Source organism: Aricia agestis, chromosome 15, assembly GCF_905147365.1.
Source record: "Aricia agestis chromosome 15, ilAriAges1.1, whole genome shotgun sequence".
NCBI lineage: Eukaryota > Metazoa > Arthropoda > Insecta > Lepidoptera > Lycaenidae > Aricia > Aricia agestis.
Genome location: NC_056420.1, coordinates 13,217,915 through 13,240,165, shown reverse-complemented (window position 1 = coordinate 13,240,165; position 22,251 = coordinate 13,217,915). Strand labels below are relative to the sequence as shown.

General features: G+C 37.3%; 1 protein-coding gene across 1 annotated transcript; it reads left to right on the top strand.

Annotated features, from left to right (window-relative positions):
- The first annotated feature begins 1,282 nt into the window (after positions 1 to 1,282).
- Positions 1,283 to 19,335, top strand: LOC121734189. Its single transcript, XM_042124657.1, has 7 exons — positions 1,283 to 2,845; positions 12,363 to 12,604; positions 13,272 to 13,382; positions 13,698 to 13,780; positions 15,815 to 15,935; positions 16,398 to 16,576; positions 16,800 to 19,335. Exons 1-7 carry the CDS (start codon positions 1,891 to 1,893, stop codon positions 17,014 to 17,016), a joined length of 1,908 nt encoding a protein of 635 aa, XP_041980591.1. The 5' UTR covers positions 1,283 to 1,890; the 3' UTR covers positions 17,017 to 19,335.
- The last annotated feature ends 2,916 nt before the right edge of the window (positions 19,336 to 22,251 follow it).

Sequence of the window (22,251 nt, the reverse complement as noted above, 5' to 3'; positions counted from 1 at the left end):
AATGATAATAGAATTTTGAATAAAAAGCAGGAATGATAGTAATAAAATATAAAAAAGTAAGATAGTACGAATTCATAGGTTGTATTTACTTAAGTACAGTTTTTTTTAATGTGATCAGGTACGTAGTACATACTATGTCAGTGGTGATCAGCATAATAATAGGTAATAGGTCGCTGTATTACTCGTACTAGTATTTAAGTAAGTAAGTAGGTACATAAAGAATAAATTTAATTTTCTCGTACTGTAACAACTAGCAAGTACCAACCCATGGGCCATGGCTAGCGCCTAGGTAAGTTTAGGTAGGTAAGTACTATGTACTTACCATAAATTATTAATGATCTATGACTAGCAAAGCCAAAGTACAATGTATGGTACAATATGATTCAACAAGTTAAGGACTTTAATCAAACAATAATCGAAAACGTACCTACATTTACATAGACGTACTCACATGTAAGTTGTAACACGGTACACGGTCTAATCTTGGTCTAATATTTCAGGAAGATAATAAGTAAGTAAGTACTTAAGTAAATAAAAGATGTAATTTTTTAGTTTTTATGCTAATTTATTGCTGATGTGTAGGTACCTGAGTACAATTTATTGCAATTAATACTTTCCAAGTCAAAAGGAACTTATTGAATTATAGACTTCACCCAACTTCAAATTCCGCTACACAGTACCGAGACAGCACCTATTTTACTGTAAAGTAGGTTAGAAGTGCTTACATAAGTTTGTAATTGCATTAATGTACCTACCTACGTTCTCTTTACGTTTATAGCACTTCATAGTAAAATACCTAAAGTCCTGAACATTTGACATCAACTTTTTACATAACCCTATCTCGCTCACACTCACAGGAGATTATTGTTCATGGAATGCGCGCGTCGGCTAGTCTCGTAAAATTAACGGTAAGGATCAAAATCTTAAAACCATAAAAGTAGTTCATCCTTATATCCAACGAAATAGAGTCTACTTTTTGAGTGTTCAAAAGAATGACGTCGCTGTAAAAGCTTGAATGCCAAGTCACGAGACTATCCATAGTGACTACCTACTTTGTGAGTACATTCATAAATCTTATTATTATTGTAATTTGAATTTCAGAAATTAAAACTATGGAATTGATTAGAATTTTTATAAAGTAAATGAAATTATCACATACAGTATGATTTTTTTCTTGATTTCAATGGCGATAAACCTAAAAATACATAGAAATAACTAAATTCCGTACAAAAAGTCCTTGAGAATTATCTCGTAGGGAGTACGCTTACGTCATCAGCGAGATTTTCGTAGGTATACTATGGAACAAGCTATGTTCTGATTGGCCAACAAGGCCTTGTCGGCGGCCATTTTGTTCGCTGAGTCACCAAAAGGTGAAAAATATACATGAAATGCGTACTCCCCACGAGACATACAACGGTATTGGGCATTTCCCTCGCGAACACAAAATTTGGGTTTCATGTTCCCCTTTGCCCGCTTTGGCGTGGAAAAAATATTTTTCTACCGATGAAACTGGATTATTCTTCCAAAGTTTTATTGAATTACTGAACGTACGTCGCGATATGAGATAGTAAACAAAAAAGCGCGAGTTTCAAGTGCGAAATAAATAAGAAGCCGGAGAAACACTTTTCAGCGTGATAGTATACTGAAGTCGAGTGAAGTATAATCGCAGACGAAGACTTTTTAAATATTATAAACGCGGAGTGCAATAATTTGCTTTGCCGGACTGTCAAATAGTGAAGTGCTAATTAACGTTGTCGTTCCAATGTTTACAAGTTGCGAGTGCGAGTCGTCGGCGAGCGTTCATCATGTAGGAGTGCGTGGAGGGTCGAGATGATGCCCGTGCGAGCGTCGGATTAGTGCCTCGAGTTCCCGAACGGAAGTGAAGCCAAGATGACGGACACCACAATGGTCAAGGTGAAGACGGAGCGGCCCGACGAGGCCGAAATCCGGGAGCTGGCCGCTAAGATGGTCGAGGCCAACAAGGCGAAGGCGCTGGCGGCGTCGGTCGCGGCGGCCCGGCCCCAGCCCGGCAACCCGCTGGGCGCGCCGCCCGCGGGCCCGGGCGGCCAGATGGGCATCCTCAGCTTCCTGACCAGGAAGCCGGGGGCGCAGACCACGGAGCAGCGGCCGGCGGCCGAGGAGAAGAAGACGCCGGCCCCCGACGAGGCGAGCTGGAAGGGCCACTTCGGCTGGGACATGCTGGGCAAGTGCCACATCCCGTACATCTACCGGTCCGGCGAGAGGTACGTGGCCGTCCGGATGGTGGAGATCAAGCTCCTCAACAAGTACCTGAACTACCTTCACGCGGACATCTACTCGTGCACCTGCATCAGGAGCTACTATATCACGGAGATCGAGGCCCGCTTGCTGAATGACATCAACAACAGGCACTGCGACGGCCAGTTCGGCCGGGAACAGTTCACGCAGAAGGACCTAGTGGTGCGACTATCGGACGCTTATGAGTTTTACAATTTCCTAGATGTGTGCTACAATAAGTTGTTACGGGGTACGACGAACAATAAGGACAAGTGTGGGTTTATCCGGATCAATAAGGAGTCAGTTGTTCCTTACACGGTCCGAGATAACCAGAAATTTGTGCCTCTATTCTATTTTGAGGGTGAGACGGACAATCTAAAGTTGAAAGCGGACCAGTTGAAGGGTTGGGACTTGTCGTACCTCAAGTTCTGTTGCAAGGTGCAGGGTATTCGGAATGAACTGTTCGCTAGTGAGACGTGTTCTGTGATCAGTTTAACGGACATCAAGAGCTACTTTCCGCCAGGAACGGAGTTCGAAGAGTACTGGCCGAACAAAGTTGTGGACTCCCAGTTGCTGATATCAGCCAAGGGTAAGTTAACTTAGTTATTCATATTTCTTTTACAGACTTCATTCGAAGGTTGGTAATGTGTTAGAAAAACATGTATGTTTGTATAACATTTGGCACACTCCAGAGTCTTACACTAACACAACTGTTGTCTAAATTATGAGAGTACCACAGGATACATTGAAGCAATCAATTATTCTATTTTATTTAAATAAATGCAAATTGTTTAATTCATAATTTTCTAATAAATAATACAGCAAGGAGCCAGAGATTAAAAAATTTCATATTGTATTTATCCTTGTATTAAAAAAACTGTTGGCCTGGAGTGTCCCGTGCACTATGGGAAAAAGACTTGAGGAAAAAATTTTGATGTAAAAATGCAACCCCCTATGAACACCCCTTTTTAATATACCAATCGATAGGGGGCGCCAAGGGGAGCAACAAAGCTCAGATAAACTTTTCTCAAAAATCAACCCCGGTCGAAAGGCAGTCCGAAATGTGACCCTCGTTAGTAAGGAAAAACACTTCAACCCCTTATCTTGGTAAAGGTTTACAAACATGGGCGCACCCAGGATTTTAGCTAGGGGGGGCAGCATACCTGTTTCGAGAAGATGGTCAGTCTGGTATAGTAAAACAAAAAATCATGAAAATTGACTTTAATCTGACTGAAAATATATTTTGTTTCCAACACTTCATTTTGCGCAGAGTAGGTAACACGTTTTTAATTCCCACTTGCCAGGAAAATTGACGTTTATTTTATCATCCAGGGGGGGGGCAGCTGCAGCAGCCCCCCCCCCCCCCCCCTGTCCCTACCTGGGTACGCCTATGTTTACAAACCTTCCCCAACCTTTTTTGGTTCAATAATTATAAATCGCTCCTATTTCTGGGTGGTTCACAAAAAATAACCACGATGGCTAAGGCGGCCATCAAACCTAACCAAGTCGTATTGGGCCAACATTACTATTCTCACATTTCGGGTTGTATTTCAACAGGCGTTAATTTTTGAGAAAAGTTATATTTATAATGTATTTTTTTTTTGTAAAAGGATTTATGTTTTGTTTTCCAATAGAATAGTCTACCCGCTAAATAACTGTATAGTTCTACATCTCTTTGCCACTTCAATAAGCAACAATAGATTTATGTTTACACTAGCTGTTGCCCGCGACTTCGTCCGCGTCAACAATCAACATAGTATAATAACAAAGATGGATAGTCCGCTAACAAATATGAAAAAAGTAAAATATAACCTCCTCCTTTTTGGAAGTCGGTTAAAAAGTAGCCTAAGTTACACCTTACTACATCAGCTATCTACCAAAAAAAGTCCCGGCAAAATAGCTCCAGCCGTTTCAGGGATTAGCCGGAACAAACAAACAGACAGACAGACATACAGACAAAAATTGTAAAAAATGTTGTTTTGGTGTATGTAGCGTATACAAGATTTATATGCATGTAGTAAAAAACAGTTCTTTCAATATTACAAACAGACACTCCAATTTTATTTATTTGTGTATAGATTTAATTTTGTTGAATTGGCCCCTTCTGACAGACTCTGGCCAGTGCCAGTTATTTAAACTGTTTGTCAAAATAATATGCCATCTTTTTCATTATTATTTAATATGAAGAATGAAAAAAAATTCAAATCACAATTATTAACTGGACCAAGGAGTCTTTAAGGTATGCTTTGTATAATATACACTTACTTTTGTGACACCCTGTATATTATCTTAGACAATATCTTTTACCCTCATATCCAATTCAACCGAAGCTTTGTTCGTCCAGGTTTCTCCAGATTTGTCCTAGTTTGAAGGGCACTCTGGGCTGGACATCAAATTCTTAGTGGCCGAATCGCACCTTTTTAACTAGAGATAAAATATTCATATTGTCTGGTTTGGGCTTCACCATCCAGGGTTTTTCTGCTTTCGAAGTGGCAACCAACAACTTTCAAGTACTAGGTCATTAACTGTCGAAAACGTATCAAGACTTACTTTTGAGCGTGTCTTCCGCAAAGTTGTGAAACGTGGTAACGGTACTTGGGCCGTGATATGGCTTACGGTTCTGCGTAAAATAGATTTTATTACACGACACCGCAATTACAATTTTGTTGCTAGTGTCGGTGAAGCTTTAAGCTTAGGCCAAACCTACGCGACCAGGCGACTGCGAAGCGGAGCGTCAAGTTGTCAAATGTGTGTTATGTACTATCAGAGAAGTTGATTCCTAGGCAAATCGGGGACCTAAGTATTCAAAAAAGAAATGAAATCCCACCAAAACACAAAATGTAAAAGTAGCCAAGCTAAATATTGCTTAGCTATTCAATACTTCTGTCGTAAAAAGTTTTCAGATCACATTCAAGCCAAGCCTTCAACTTACTTTGTAATTTAAATCAATATACAGTAACTGTATCAATAGATTTATTTATTTTATAATTATTATAGTGGCTTGGCTACTTTTACATTTTATGTTTTGGTGGGATCTGTTTTACTTGACGCGAACATTTGAATTTCGTATTGTGTGGTTGGGCAATCGGCTTTTTATATCACATTCTTTTTTTGTAATTTCTTTTATTAGATGTCAAAATATCAAATCTTGCACAAGTTCTTGTGTAACAATTAACAAACTAACAATGTTGCGTTACCTTTTTTCGTAATAGATGAACTTATTTCCTTGATATTTTTGACTAAAGTCTAAGAGTAGAAAGAAAATTACAGTGTACTTAATGAAAATGAAAACTAAGTAAAATTATTTTTTTATCATCAGTTATTAATCAATTAAGAAATGAAGCCAGATATTTATTTATCCTGATGATGTATAGTCAATAGTGTCCATTGCGATTAACTATTTGCATATCATAATAATCCTATAATTAGATGTAACCCATAAAAGCTCTAAAGTATTTGTCCAACATCATCCTATCATCACTTACAACGTCAACTTTTTACGACATTATTTTTGATGATAACACGACGAATTTTTACCTAACATACAAATATTAAACAAATCTCACTTTTTACACTTAGAAACGTATTTTTCTAACCCTCCATAAAACAACGTCTGATATCAATATAGATTAGACGCAACAACAACGTTGTCTCCGCACAACAACGCTCGAAGTGACGATGGTGCGCCACGCGCGCTCCCCTCTCCTCGTCCAATGTGCGCTTGGTGCATTTTAAGACGGAGCTTACTTCAAATAGGACGTTTTACGATTCTGTATCTCGGAAAATAAGTAAGATTTAAAAATTCTGAAAATGAGAGACTGTAGAGCTTTGATTTCCTATTTCAGTTATACAATAAAATCATTTTTGTCCTATGATCACATAGAACTCTGTTCTACGCATAGGTCGATTGGTGCTGTGTGCGGCCGTGTGGCCACCAGGTGCCGATATGTAGCCTTAGGGTCATATGTCACGAGTCACGACATAGCTGTCATGGGTCACGATAATATGCCTATGTAACACGATAGACCCTAAGCCTACATAGCGGCACCTGGTGGCAACTAGAATGTCAAAAATCCTAATTGGGATGTTAGTTTATGCATTGCAACAAGTCAATCCACGAACATAGCCTGGGCCCCAGGGTGTTTGAAAGATCAACTCGATTAAAGTTGAACTTAAAAGGTTGTGAGTTGTGACTTGTGCCACATAGCGACAACACGCGACAATAACGGCCTGTCGCCCGAAGGGTTTTGATTTCAGCAAATATTTCGAAGGTTTTTGGCGAAACCGGTTAGTTCAGAATATCTTTTATTTTTCGCGGTAATTTCGTGCATAAATCTGGGGTTGTCCTAGATCCACAAACTGGTTTCTTTTTATAGGGATCTGTAATATTTTGTACCCTTCGAGTTTTTCTCTGTCCGTCCGGTTCGTATATTCGTGTTTTTATCTAAGGAAAAACTGCATAGCGAATGGTTAAGACGAAAAAAGTGCCAAGGCGAACTTTAAATGTCCTCTAGAACAGTATGATGTCAAGGTAGTATTATGCAATCTCAAATAATTAGTTACATTTATATGTGGCCTTATTGCGCCGAGCACCTGCTGACAAATATATTTTTCCAATTCCAGTATTAGTGTTTACTGCCAATAGAGCTTTGACTACACTGTTTAGTGTTTATAGCCGCTTTTCTCTATCTAGGTTAGGCTAGGCGCATATTGCTCGGTTTCCTATTCACGATTGCAGATTTGGAAACCTCGACAGCATGCATTTCCGGATCAGGAGGCATACTACGAAACCGTTTTGAGACTCAAACAATCGAACGGGAATGCCGCGTCCTGCGGGGCTAAAATGGTCGCTTTGGAGAATCATACAATTAATCATAATATGATTCATTTTTAAGTTCCACTTTGCGTGCAATTCATATAGTGATTCACTTAGATTAATGATTTGTCCCGCGAGCGGCGCTCGCGCGCGGAGACCAATCATTAATCGAAGCGAATCACTTTTAAACTCCACTTTGCGTGCAATTCATATAGTGATTCGCTTACATCAATGATTGGTCTCTCGCGCGGCGCTCGTGCGCGGCGACCAATCATTAATCGAAGCGAATCACTATATGAATTGCACGCAAAGTGGAGTTTAAAAATGAATCATATTATGATTCAATATATGATTCTCTAAAGCGACCATTTTAGCCCCGCTGCTCTAACAATGTCATTTTACGTTTGTAAGAGTAGGACGCGGCATTCTCGTTCGATTGTTTGAGTCTCAAAAAGGTTTCGTGGTACGGCCCCTGAATTCCTGGATCAGGAAACCTAGCGTCTGCACCAGGCTTTAGTCCGTTCGTATATTCAGTTATATTATTTCGGAGTATCTATGTGAGCAAAACTGAATGGCCTTTACCCGCCTAGGCGTTTAGGTAGATACTATTAGTGCTCCAGAAGAAGGGTTATGTTTTTCGAATGAGGCCTGTACGGCTTGTCGCATATGAGTTAAGAGGTATTTAAAGTCGTGACTCGTTAGAGATACTGAGTACATCAAAGCAGTCGGGTTTTTGGATTTTATGTCTCATAGATATGAGACTAGTATTTTAGAGAATAGTGTTTTTGCAGGTATCAAGCCGGATTTTATAAACCGCTAACAATATCGTCACCGTTCATTGATAAGTTTACCATTATCTGGGCTACAGAAAGATGACGTTGCCGTATTTTATGAAAATCTTAGTAATTTGCACATTGGCGCTCATTATCTTTAACAAAAATACTATTTTTGGGTAGTTCCAGTTCATAGTTGGGTAGTCTTATGATAAGTGTCTTGGCAGCATTAGATGAAATATTTCCTTAACTTTTTAGGTTGAAACTTGAATTGTAACAGTTTTGGAATATAAAAGAGAGTCGGAAACCTAAACATTATTTATATTTAACTTTTTCACGCGTTTTTGTAGTACCCTCCGAATTCCGATGCGCAGATGGTGTGCTGGATATTCAAAATTGAAAAAAAAACGTATAGCAACTAAAACTTCTATAAGCACGTTGAGAGTGAAAATTCAAGATGGTGTCACGGTGACACCATGATCTGACACGTGTACTTTGTCCACACGCTCTTCTTTATTTCCAGGTTTGAAGCCGAAAAATGGCAATGAAGAAATAAGGATACGAGAGAGCACTGCACAACAGAAAACCGTAAAAAGGACAACTAAAACAGCTGCAGACAGGAGTCGGGAATTCAGAGAAAGAAGAAAGATTCTTAACCGTATTATTGAACAGGAATCAATTAAGTCGAGCAATCAGGCAGTCCAAGTACAGCGACCACCAATAGCACAATATAGTCGTGATAATGGAGCACAAAAAAGGGAACTCAAGAAAACTGACCAAGATGTTGTCCTACCAACTGCTACTGCACAACGCAGTGATTACAGAACTCGCAAGAAAGCTGTGATGGAAAAATGAAATTATTGATAAGTATTTTGATGTGACGAAACGATGTATTACAAATGTGGTGGTAATTCTAATGACAATTGACAACATATTTTGCTAGAAACCAGAGTTACTTTATACCCGCAAGATCTCCATTAAATGCCATGATGCATCAATTTTTTTGATATTGTAGTTTACTGAAACTGTTAATTTGGAAGGGAATATTAAATGATTATAATATTATGATTTATGATAGATGCTTATTTTATGTCTGGCAAGAGACACTTAATATTCTATATAAATTAATATATTTTTTGTAATATAATATGTATTATATTATATAAAAGCAACATTTTCCAAAATTATACAAAAATACCAAGTGACACTAGAGGCTAAAACAAGACACAACAATTAATACATTGCAACATTATAAAGATTAATAATATTATGGTGTCTACGAAAATATTGAATATGGATGTCTCAGATGATGAAGTAAATTATACCTTCGGAAAACTATATTAAAAGAGATGGCTCTAAAGAAATGACTGCATGGCTTGACACGGAGATTAGGGAATCTCCGACCAAAACAGGTGAGAATAAAATTGGCTTACTGGTACACGTGTCGCAGAAGCATACCTTCGTATCTGTCTTTATTCTCTCTCAACGCGCCTAAAGAATTTTCACACCTTTTTTGACGAGGGGGGGAATATTGACATTCTCCGTCGCCCCGGGGAGGGCAACAGGGGTATGTCGCTCCCCTCCCGTTGAGTACGCCGAGAGCTTACTGACTAAATTCCCCCCTTTTTCGAGGAGAAAACCCTTTTCACCCCGCGCGGAATGGGGAATCATTTTGCGGCAGCGCGCAGTGTGATACAAACCTCAGTTTTGTCTCACCGCGTTTTTCTTTCAATATACTATAGTTGATACTTGATAGCTATAAAAACATTAGAGTAAAACTCCGAGATCGATATTCTTTGTAGTTTTTTTTAAAGAGTGTCAAAGTTGGCCTTTATCCGAGTCATTAACTTGCATAAAAATTAATTAACAAAAAACTAATCAAGTAACATTAATTTTGTTTAATAACAATTGAATAAGCACTTAACCCCTCAATCCTTGAAATAATTTCTACTCCTAACGGTATTGAACCGAATCGTTTTAAAATGACCTACAAATAGCAAAATGTAATTTATACTTAGGGTCAGTTAATTAATTCTATTTTTTTTAAATAGCTTGTTACTATTGATTAATCTTCAATGGTGTCATAACTAATTTATTAACATAATTATTGCGATATTATTTTTGATTTTTTCTTGTACTTATAGCGTGTAACTTAAAAACCGCCGTTCGCCCTTGACATAAATTATTTTTCTACCTAAACTTGTAATAGTTTAGTTGGTGATCAATATTTTGAGATGTCCCAAAATATCGATCCCCATCCGAAACTATCAAAAAAATCCGAAAAAATAATTCTAGAAAATAAGGGTCACGTCGTCCTTCGTCGAAACTGTCGAAAGTACATATTTTTGTATCAAACAAATCAAAATTTTCTATGTGATTTTTAATAGTTTTATAATGTCCTTTTTTAGATTTTTTATTTCATCATTTATGCCAGTAAAAATTTCAGCTGCTAAAAGTACGTTAAAATGAAGAAGCAAGATTAGTCAATATTATTTTTATTGCTGCACGTTTTATAGACCCATAAAAGAAAAAAGTTTTTATATGGCAAAAGTTTATGTTTGGAATAAAAATAATTGCCTTGACTGAAAAAAAACTTTCGTTATTCGAACAATAAATTTCGTTTTAATTAATTAGAATAAGATTATTACTATCTGCTTATCTTATCTTCAACGTTATTTAACTTATTTAATATTTATCCATCCTAAGTAGGTATTATCTGAATTTTGTATAAGTATAATATCTGTCTTTTTGCTGTGTTTTTTATTGTGCCGAATTACAATTATTTTAAATAATAATACAATTTAAATATTTGCCAAAATAAACTTAATCTGTACATGGATTTTTTCGCGACCGATAATAGTAAATTAACGTTAATAATAATAATTTATGTACTTAGATAATACTTGAAAAATACTAATTGCGTCATGCGTGGGTTATCAAGTTTTTCTGTAGGTGTATTATAGTTCTGACTAAACAAAAAAAATATATAGTAATCGTTTAAAGTTAAGTAGATGAAATGAAACTTCTCAAAGCATTGAATTTTTGAAGATTAAACGCTAGGTGGGCTGTTTTACCACTTCCTGATAAGTGCCGGATACGGGATAGGCTATCCACCACTTAACAGAATCCCTGCTCTGGGCCTGTTTCACCACTTTCTGATAAAGTATCGAATAGGCTATTCACAGCTTTTTTGGCAGATTCTCCATACGTCTTCATCTGTCAATTTAAGCGGTAAATAGCCTATTCGGCACTTATCAGGAAGTGGTGAAACAGGCCCAGAGTATGGATGGAGAATCTGTTAAATAAGTTGTGGATAGCCTATCCGGTATTTTATCAGGAAGTGGTGAAACATACCAACAGGAAACAGATTTTTTTTGGGTTACCTTATACCTACCTGTTACCACATAACCAAAGGGTACAAATGGAAGCTTGTATTTCATTCTCAAGTAATTTTGCCTCTGTTGAAAGCAGCCCCCTACCTAGAATGTTGCGTCCTACTCTAACAAACGTGAAATTACGTTAGAGCAGGACGCGGCATTCTCGCCCGATTGTTTGAGTCTCAAAACGGTTTCGTAGTAGGCCTACAGAATACAACGTGATTTTTTGTCGTTTTGCAATTTGTATTAGTCGTTCGTGCACGCAGCACGAGTCGCACTTGGCCGGAGTTGTGGACGTCATCTAGTTTATTATAAATATGGTAATTTTAAAATACAGTCGTTTAGCTATTCACAGGTAGAGGAAGGAAATTTCAATTTTATTCATATGGGATTTCTTAGTTTTACCGCAGCAAAGATGCGGGAAGTACCTGATCTCTTACTAGTATTCTATAATACCAAGTTTTTTTTTTAGGTTTACACTAATGTTGGTGTTGTGGTCTTCTACGTTATAAAAGCAATTTAAAAAAATGCAATTTCAATATTTCGACGTTTTAACTTAAAAAAATGAGTTTTTGAAAAGTTCATCGTCAAAATTGTAGTATAAACCATGAAGTTTATTTTCATAAACCCCTGTCGTATTTTTCGTTTATTGTTAAGGCGGATTTTGTTTAGATACTCTTAACAACTTGCTAAGAGCTATCTGGAACAAGTTGGCAGTGGAAGGTTGCCGCCTTGAACAAATCCTTGACACCTATTTCAGTGCTGCCAACGTTTCCTATTGCTCTCTTGTTTATGACACCGTGGTCTAGCCATAGACGATATCCTTGGAGTTTATTGATTGTTTGTGATGTATACAAGATAGCTTTATGTAAAAAATATATATTATATATAAAGCTACCCGATTCTAATGCTTTTTACATAGACCTTATAATTCTTGTACGCCATTCCCGATTCTACACAGTGGCGATTGCTCGTAGTGGGCCAGCATGGTCCATTGTGAAGAGGCACCTTTAAGTCTTATCCATGTGTCAAGACTCAAGAGTGAAGGCACAAAGCTGCATAATAAAGTTGCTCCTTGATAAACATGTCTCTGCTACTGGACCATAATGTAGTACACCTAATCATAATCCGCTCTTCCAGGGTCCGTCTCCGGCGGCGGTCAATGGACGCGGGCACCACCGGCGCCGCCCCCGGGCGTCAACAACGTGGGCACCATGTCGCGCGGCCGCCGTCCCGCCCAGCGTCACTCCCCCGCCTCGGCCGCCATGATGCCGCACCAGGGGCTGTCTGCGGCGACCGTCCAGGCGCTCACTAACGGCTGGAACATACCGCCTGGGACGCTCACCCAGGCGCAGACGCAGCAGGTGCTTAGGCTAGCGCAGGTACTTTAGACTCTCAACTAACTAACCCAACAACAATGAACCTTTAGAGTCTAAAGACACTCTGGAGGCACCATTATTGTTGGCCATGATTGCCACGATTCCGCAGCTGCGTACGTCTGTATGGGCAATTTCAGTAGATTATATTATATTTTATGCTCGAGGTCTTATTCGCCTATAATAATAATAATGTGGAGAGGCATAAGCAGTGAGAGTAGTCATGGAGCTCCACGATGATCCTAACTTAAAGGCAACATCAGACATTTTTATGGAGATGAGCAAGCGGATGAATGCCATAACTTATAACAAATAACTGAAGAGCATCTAAGCATCAAATGATAACTATGTTCTGTCGTTTAATTACGTATGCACGTTAAAAATAACCATTCATGGTTATTATGTAAATTAAATGTCTAATTAAACCTGTTGAGTTGTGACTTGTGAATGAAGATTGACATACTCTTTGGGGCTACGCGTTACATGGTATAAAATACAAATACAGGATGTTTGGTTCCGTTTTTTGAATCAAATTAAATATTTTACCTTTTTTCTTTATACGTGATACGTTGTGTATTACTTTAAAAAATTAATTTGGAAATGAAATCTTTGAAAATTGTTAATTTAATCGACTGATCAAACAAATGGGACGCTATATCCTTGTCATTTCCAGGCGCAAGTGGCTGCGCAGGCGCAGGCGGCTGCGGCGCGATACAACAACGCTGCGATTGCCGCCGCCGCCGCTGCGTTGCCGCACCGCTCGCAGCATCAGCGGAATGTACAGGTAAATGACATGGACCTGCTGAGAGGATGGATTGAGATGGATAAGAGAAATATGAAGTGGAATCTAGTTTTATGAAAGTTAGAATAATAGTAGACCAAAACATGGATAAGATACAGTGAGTGTGATATAAACAGTATCAAATTGACAATGGACAGAGATGTATAATGTGTTAGTATATTGTGAGAATGGTCAAAGGAAGAAATTACAAAAACCATCTAGTAAGGGAATTTAAAAAAATTATAAAAAAATAATCTCAAACGTCTCTGAAACTTTTTTTTTGCTTTCGTCGGTTACATTGTATAAAATTGGTTGCAGTTTCCGAACAGTGCAATCACAATGGCGATGAGTCAGCAACCGCCGCCCCTCGTGCGGAGTACGGGAAACACCACCAACATGAAGTGAGCATATTCTACGAACACCCTCTATATACTTGAAACACCTCTAGAACACCCTCTATAGTGTGTGTATTCGTTCTCTATAGTTCTTGTATAGCTTCGTATATTCGTTCTCTATAGTTCTTGTATAGCTTCGTATATTCGTTCTCTATAGTTCATGTATAGTTTTGTTGTTCCGCGAAATATGTTAAATATAATTTTGCTATATAATTTTGTTTTAAATCCAAATAAAACACCTCTATAGCGATCTAGTCAAACATACTTTTAAGTTCATAAATACCCACTGTAATTCTGAACTTCATTATCGCTTTAACCCGTTGATCGTGGAAAAACGAGACACAATAGAATTTTTATTGTGTCTCGGTCACCGATTACTCTGTGGGGCTTGATAAATTAATTGTTAATCTATGCTGACAATGTAAAATAGCCTGTAGCATTTTTAAAAAATCAGCCAAGTGCGAGTCGGACTCGCGCATGAACGGTTCCGTACCGGTATAGAGCGAAAGTAGGCAAAATATTGTGTTTCTTGTATCAGAGCCCCCCTTAAATATTTACTTAAATATTTTTTTTTATTAATTATTAAAGTACAAATATAATAAAGGATTTTGTGAAAATTTCAAGTGCCTAGCTGTTACCATTATTGATTACGAGTGAAAAAACAAAAAAAAAATGTGTTTGTTGTATGGGAGCTCCCTTTAAATATTAATTTTATTGCATTTTTAGTATTTGTTGATATAGCGGCAACAGAAATACACAATCTGTGAAAAATTCAGAAGTCTAGCTATAGCGGTTCTGGAGTTACATCCTGGAGACAGACGGACAGATGGACAGTCGGACAGACGGACAGACATCGAAATCTCAGTAATAGGGTCCCATTTTTACCGGGTACGGAACCCTCAAAATGACATATTGTTCAGGGAAACTGAAACACAGCATTATAATATCATTTACTGACTTATCAGCATGCTGTTGATTTTAAATGTTTTTCCACTCAAATAGTTTTTGTGCTACTTTTTATTTGGACGGCTTATTCGCTGCAGCCTATACACCATAGAGGGTGTTCTATTTGTTGACCATGTACACTGTGCATTCGCCATTGTCTTGTCACTGCTGTGTGTTTCAGGAAACTCGTTTTCTTGACGAAATAAATCTCCTATAATATTGTAACTAGCTGTTAATGTTGGTCCCAGACGTATTAACCCCTGGACTAGGCCGACTATGTTGCGAGAATACCGTATGCGCTTTGACAACCATATAGATAACAGACATCTAAATTCATGTCCCAGGCACTACAGTGTTTGATTAGTTACTTTGCTCAGAAGATAATCATCCACAACGGATGCAATGGCCTTATTTTTTTACTAATGTAAAGTTTTTACTAAATATTAGATACTTATTCACACATACTTAGTTCCTATTTTTATTACAAATTAACGATTTGTAGATGTAGTGTTCTTTCTTGAGCTCTTAGAATTTTCTTCAGTAATATGTCATAATCTGTACTCAATTGAGTACATATTATTACAGTCCAAGCAGATCGTTGTTATTTGTTTCCAACACATAATAGTCCAAGGGCCTGTTTGACCACTTCCTGATAAGTGTCGCATAGGCTATCCACCACTTAACTTGAAAGGCAAAAACATTTTTCATGGTATTATAGGAGATTTAATTTTTATTAGTCATAATATTAGTTGCACAGGGCACTGATGTCATTTATTTCAATATAGTGATTAATAGTTTGTCCTAGATTGTTGCATGTTTTTTTACCAACTTAATATTTAAATTCATTTTGTAATTAATTCTAGGCTTTGGAATGTCTTACGATTGATTTATTGTTGGTATTTAAAATTCGAATTAATTTTAAACTGATTTTAAACTAGTCAAGTACTTTTGCAAATTAATCTTTGTGCTCTATAAAATAGAGTTGCTTTTTGTTAGTATTAAAATTTTCACCTTTTTAACCCCATCCTTATATAGTTTTGTAAATTGTAAATTAATCTCTGTGCGTATTGTATTAATGTTGGTTTTTCGTTGCAGTGTGTCTCCTCAAGTCAGTGGTTCAATGAATGGCCACTCAACCTCTCACTCCGTGGACAGTCGCAAAAGGCTTACACCAATAGCAGACATCAGTATAACTGGCAACCATACGCCGTATAAGGTATGGTTTTTTTTAAGTAGACAATCACTAGTTTCTACAGAATAGAGTGAGAGATGATTTCTATTTTCTACTTATATTTTGGCCGCAAGTGTGAAGCCGTTGTGAATGATACATTCGTTAATTTTGTTATTACACTGGCCTAATATATACATACTAATAATATTATAAATGGGAAAGTGTGTCTGTCTGTCACGCCCAAACCGCTGGACCGATTTTGCTGGGTATGGAAATTATTTAAGGCCCGGGAAAGGATATGGGATATCTTTTTATATAATATTTTTATGAAAATTGTACGGTTCATGCGCGGTTAACGACTTTTGGCGCACGAAGTTGCGGGCGTCATCTGGTATAGTATATTTGTGTTGAATTCACGTTGTTCCAAGATTTTAGTAAATCCACAGAATTCAGAAACCAACTTCTTGATAAAAAATAACTATATTAAACTTATCATACTCTTCGCAGGTCCAAAAGGCCCTAGTGGAGAACACGATGGTGCCGTGCATCAACGCCAAGCCGTACCAGAACACGGAGTTGCTGATGACGCTGCCCGATCTCGCCAGCCACTTCTTCCCGCGCGTCACACTCACAACGTGCCGCGCCATGCTGGACGCGCTCGGCCTCACGCTGTACAGGCCCAACTCGTGAGTACACGCTGTATTATGTTTGTGTTTGTATATTTTGCTTATGCAGGCCAGAAAAGTCTTTGTGACTTTAAAAAGAGCTGTATGTGTATAATAGTCGCATTGTATTTGATTGAAATGGCCAATAGAAGACACGCTCTATGCATGTAATTTCTTACATATTTCTGTCTCTTTTAATCTTAAATTGCTGCAGCATCAAGTTATTTTTTTTTTCTTATTACAGCACCCAACTGCAAGTGCTGCGCAACTCGGGCAAGTGTAAATCCGCCGCCGCGGGCGAGAACGGCATGGCCCTAGTGCAAATACGCGACGTGTTGCAGCACATGCCACAGTTTAAGTACATGTTGCGGTCTGGCCCAGCCGCTGACGAGCCGACGCACCCGCCGCGCCCCGCGCACGCCCCGCCCCCGACGCACGGAAAACGCGCGCGCGCCAACTAGCCCGAGTAGCGGGTAACATCTATGTGGCAGCATACAACTAGCGCCATCTAGCAGTTCAAGTACATGCTGCGATCTGGCCCAGCCGCTGACGAGCCGACGCGCCCCGCGCACGCCCCGCCCCCGACGCACGGGAAACGCGCGCGCGCCAACTAGCCGGAGTACTGGGAAAAGTGACATCTATGTGGCATACAAGTAGCGCCATCTAGCGAGAAATGAAGCGCTGATGTCTAAGTAGCAGCGTACAACTAGCGCCATCTAGCGGCAAATGTAAACGGAGCACCGAAATCTAAAGCGGCAGTTTACATCTAACGCCATCTAGCGGGAAATTTAAGTGGCACTCTTTGGAGCTGCTAACTAGCGCCGTCTAGTGGGATATTTAAATTTAGAATTCATCTAACGGGAAAATTAAGTGGCATTATTTGGAGTGGCGAAACTTATGTGGCATAAAATGTAAGGATGGTGCGGCTGCGGCGATATGCTGGATAGGACAAAAGACTAAACAATATGATGAATACAAAAGTGGTAAATTGTTACCAATAATTATTAATAAATGACTGAAAATAAGCAGGAAAAATTGTTACTACATAAAACTAGAGTACCATTGGTTCTCTAATGAAAAAGTTGCCAGTTACAGACTATAAAAGAACTTATTTATAGAAGACTATATTACCTACAAATATCTCTACTAGAGATATTACTATGAAGGAATTAGTGGTTTCAGTGAGTTAGACACAGTGACACATCACAGCAGTGACGTAAAGTGATCGAAGGACTAAAATTGAAAAGTGGTCAGCAAATATGGATGGTATGGAACACTGCCTTAGTTAGCAATACTGTAAGATGCTAGTGCATAGTTATTAAAATATTCCAAAAGACATTAACTTCTCTTTGTGTACATAAATTATTGTTTATTAAGGTATATGGCATGATTGACAGAATATATTTCAGAAGTAGTTTGTTGTATTGCACCAAACATAAGCAAAGTACTTCTGAATTGTAAATATCAAGATTAAGACTCGTCAATTTTTCTTATACTGTACAAATTGTATAAAACAAATCTAATTCAAGTGTTGTTCTATATACCAATAGAAGACTGAGAAATTTTAATTTCAAATTATCTCATAGATTTAAAAAATGTTGTGCGAGTTATTTGAGTTTTTATAATAAGTACTTGTGTCATGTGAATACTCTGTTTTGACTCATTTTAATGTTAATGTAATAATTAAGTGTAGAAATATAATGCTACAAATTTATGACACACATTTCATTTGTGAATGTTTTAGCATCCACAAATTACTTAATGTCCATTGGTATTGTTTTCAATTTTTTGTTTGCATTTACATTAAACTGAATTAAAACAGAGTACTACAGTATCTACCTAAAATGCCTGTATATAATATGATACACTTGTATATTCTATTCAGATCAAATTTATTTTAAACGTAAACAAGTAGAATAATGACCAAAAAACTATCATCATATTTTTTCAAATAAGTGAAGTTTAAATAAGTACCATTAAAGTCTTATATTTTTTGTTTACGTTTAGACAGATCTGAACACTATTTCGAATGGTTGGTGTGTTGATAACAAATTGTGTTAGTCACCAACTTAATGTATAGTGTAAATAGAAATTACCTTGGAGTATGTCTTGAGATGTTCAGTTAGAAGTCCAGGGCCGAAGTTTGTAGGAAACTTATCATACATCTTGACAGATGTGTAATTTTTTTACGAAATTGTTAAATTGTGATGTTGGCTATATCAGGGCTTCCCAAACTTATTTGTACTGTGACGCCCTAAACCAAACCAAGTGACCAAAAATACTTTCCAATTTTAGAACCAGCCAACATAGGTTATCATAAAAACACTATTTGGACATTTTTATTTTTATGAGGAAATACTGACCAAATCAAAACGTAAGCATAAAAATTAAAAATTTTAAAAAGATCTGAAAGATATTAAAGCCAGCGAGGCTGGCTAATGTGGATCATGCGCTTGCTTTTTTGGTTGTGTCGACATCCGACGCACCTGGGACAATGTCACGACGCCCCAGGGCGTACGCACAGTTTAGGAAACCCTGGGCTAAATAATTATTTGCATGTGCATAATGCATATATATCACTGCATCTTTAAGATATACTAACCAGGTTAGCCTAAATTAACCCTAACATCTGCATATTGCAGTTGTTTCTTAGCAATACTTTTAATAGGTATAATTTGTCATGTAAAGATGTAACCCTTAATATGTTAAATCTTCTCGTATCTCCTATCCAATATTGTATTGCTACTATGAATACGCTTAATATTTAACATCACAATAATTATAAAAATCCACTCTTTATCGTCTTAAGCACAGTAAACGACAAAAATCACAAGACCAGGAATTTTTAGGTTATTTTTCCTTTATTGTAAGGTTATTTTGTTTACTTTATAATAACAAATATGTTTAAGGCCTGCCTCAATATTTGAGACAGTAGCAGGTTAACCAATATAAAGGTTAAATGAAAAAATATTTTAACAGGTTTTCTCTTTTATTGTAGCAATTTATAATTTTGGCTGCGTGAATAAAATTTATTGGATTCATTAGCCATTTAATACCTAACCAAAATAAAATACATGCATGGGCGTACCCAGGTTCTGAGCCAGGGGGAGGCAAATTACCCAGGTTCTGGGCCGGGGGGGGGGGGGGGGGGGGGGGGCAAATTACGCCGATTCTGAGCTAAGGGGGGGGGGCAAATTACGCCGATTCTGAGCTAAGGGGGGGGGGCAAATTACGCCGATTCTGAGCTAAGGGGGGGGGGGGATCAGATTTTTTATAAGCTAGGTGCTTATAAAGAATAAAAAATTTATAATTTTTAGTTGTATTGCAAACAAATGGCAAAAAATCGTTATTTTTATAGATGAAAGTACTATATAATATACTTAGTAGGGACGTCAACGTGATCCAGGGGGGGGCAGCTGCCCCCCCCCCTCGGTACGCCCATGAATACATGTTATACTTATAGCCTGTCAAGAAAGTGAAGAAATTAAAAAGTGGCAACATCATAGTGTCATCCCTTTCAAATCAATATAAAAAAAAGGGATGACACTATGATGTTGCCACTTTTTAATTTCTTCACTTTCTTGACGCACTATACATAATTTTCTGTGAAATTTGACCAAATTCAATTTATAAATATGATTATCCTGGTCTTATAATAATTATGTTCTAGTATAAAGGAAACGAGTATTAAAGTTGGGAGCTATTTATTTTAGGTTTAATCGCCCAGTTATAACGAGTAAAGCTATGGGATTATTATTTATTGGTTCCTATAGAATAAGTGTTACTCGAACAGGATTCTATGATCTTGAGTGATATATTCAAAATCTTTAGTAGAAATGTAAACATTTGTAAAAATTTAAGTAAAAGGATTAAAGTTATTTTTAAAAAGTGCCACTTTCTTTTATTTAAGTTTCTTTAGCATTTACATTGTTTTGCATTCGCGTTTATTTGCACAATGATGATGATTGATGTTAATTAATAAACATACAGGTTTATATTCCCACCTTGTTTAATTAATTTATAGTTTTATGTTGTCAACAATCTAAATTAATTCTTGAAAAATATTAAAAAAAAAAAACAATTTCAGCAAAAGTTTTATTTATAACAATTCAAGTACTGTACTTTTTTAATTTTTTTGCAGTTTTTTTTATTTACTTACCTGTATTTTACACAACTTGGTTTTTTAGTAATTTATTTAGTTTATAAATAGTTTATTTTATAGCTTAGTGGCAAAACATTAGTGAGTGCACTGAATATTGAAATTGTCATTCCATTTAGTGCTAAAATTATTGTGAATGGTTGCCGTTTCAGAATGCCCGTGCTTAAAAAACACGTTTTTATATCCCTATTCTGAATAGCTGTATATATATAGCTTAGTTATTTATGGTTTAGAATATTATGGACTTATTAGATTTAATATGCAAGCACTTCACATGTTTAACTTTTGTGAAGGGGATTGCTCTTAACGAAATAAAAAGATTCTTACTGATGCTATGTTTTATTTGTTACCTATGGGGTAAGTCCAGACTGAAACTAGACACTAGCACTTCCATTCAAGAGTTAAGACAAAAGAAATAAGTTATAAAAAATGTGTACTTAGTACTTACCTATTTATAAAATGTAAGTTGACTGGTGAAGAAAGGTTGTTTTGGAACATTTTGGAATCACTATCTAAAAATGCACCAATGCATCGTGTTTCGTCCCGTTTTTCTGCGATCTATCGTTATCGCGTTATAGCGCAAGCGTTATCAAAGCAATAAGCAACACCAACACTTAAAAAAATCCTGCTTATAAGTGGTTGGAAGTATGTGTAATTAAGCATAGCTGATCATAATCATGATGGTTCATGGTATCAACCTATTCAGAAATCGGAATAGAAGGTGCTGAAGCTTATCATAATGCTGCGGCCGCATATGCGTTTATCGTCATTCGTCACGATTCACGAAGCTTCGTGCTTTAATACGATACCATTGGACGATACACGCAGACCGTCCAAATTCCAATGGCATCGTCTCATAGCACGAAGCTTCGTGACGTATTTTTTATCCCTAAGTAGTATGTGTTCGTGACGATAGACGCAGGTGCCGCCGAGGCATAATGGTAACGAAATCGAAGACAGAATTATAGTGTTCTCTGTCGGCGCGGCGGTCTACAATCTATACGACTGTGTATATAATATGAAATAGGCAGCGCGAGAATGTAAATAGCGCTGCCACTCACAGACTACTAAGGGATACTCTGCCACTGCTGCAGCTACTGCTAGCTAAATTAATTTATAGTCCGTCAAAAAAGTGATTTTGACGGACTATAAATTAATTTATAAATGTAAATGTGTATAAATATATCGATATTTTCTTTCAATTTCGACATCCCTATAATACGACACTTTGACAGTTTATGTACCTCATAGAACCGGAACATAAAATGGCGGACCGGCCACAGTATTTTGATTTGGTAGGGACCATTATGCCGCGTCCACTTATAAAAGTCAATGACTTAAGTATATACCACGTTAACTTTAAATTAAAAAAAAATTCAATGTTATTGTCAATGTCAAATAACTAATTGTCAAAGTCGAAATTCCTCTTGGAACCGCGTCTTGTTTGCATTTACTACGAAAAATTATATTTACCTACTTATTTATTAAAAACTGTGAAAATTTGATAAATTAACTAAGTTTAATCGTTTCATAAATA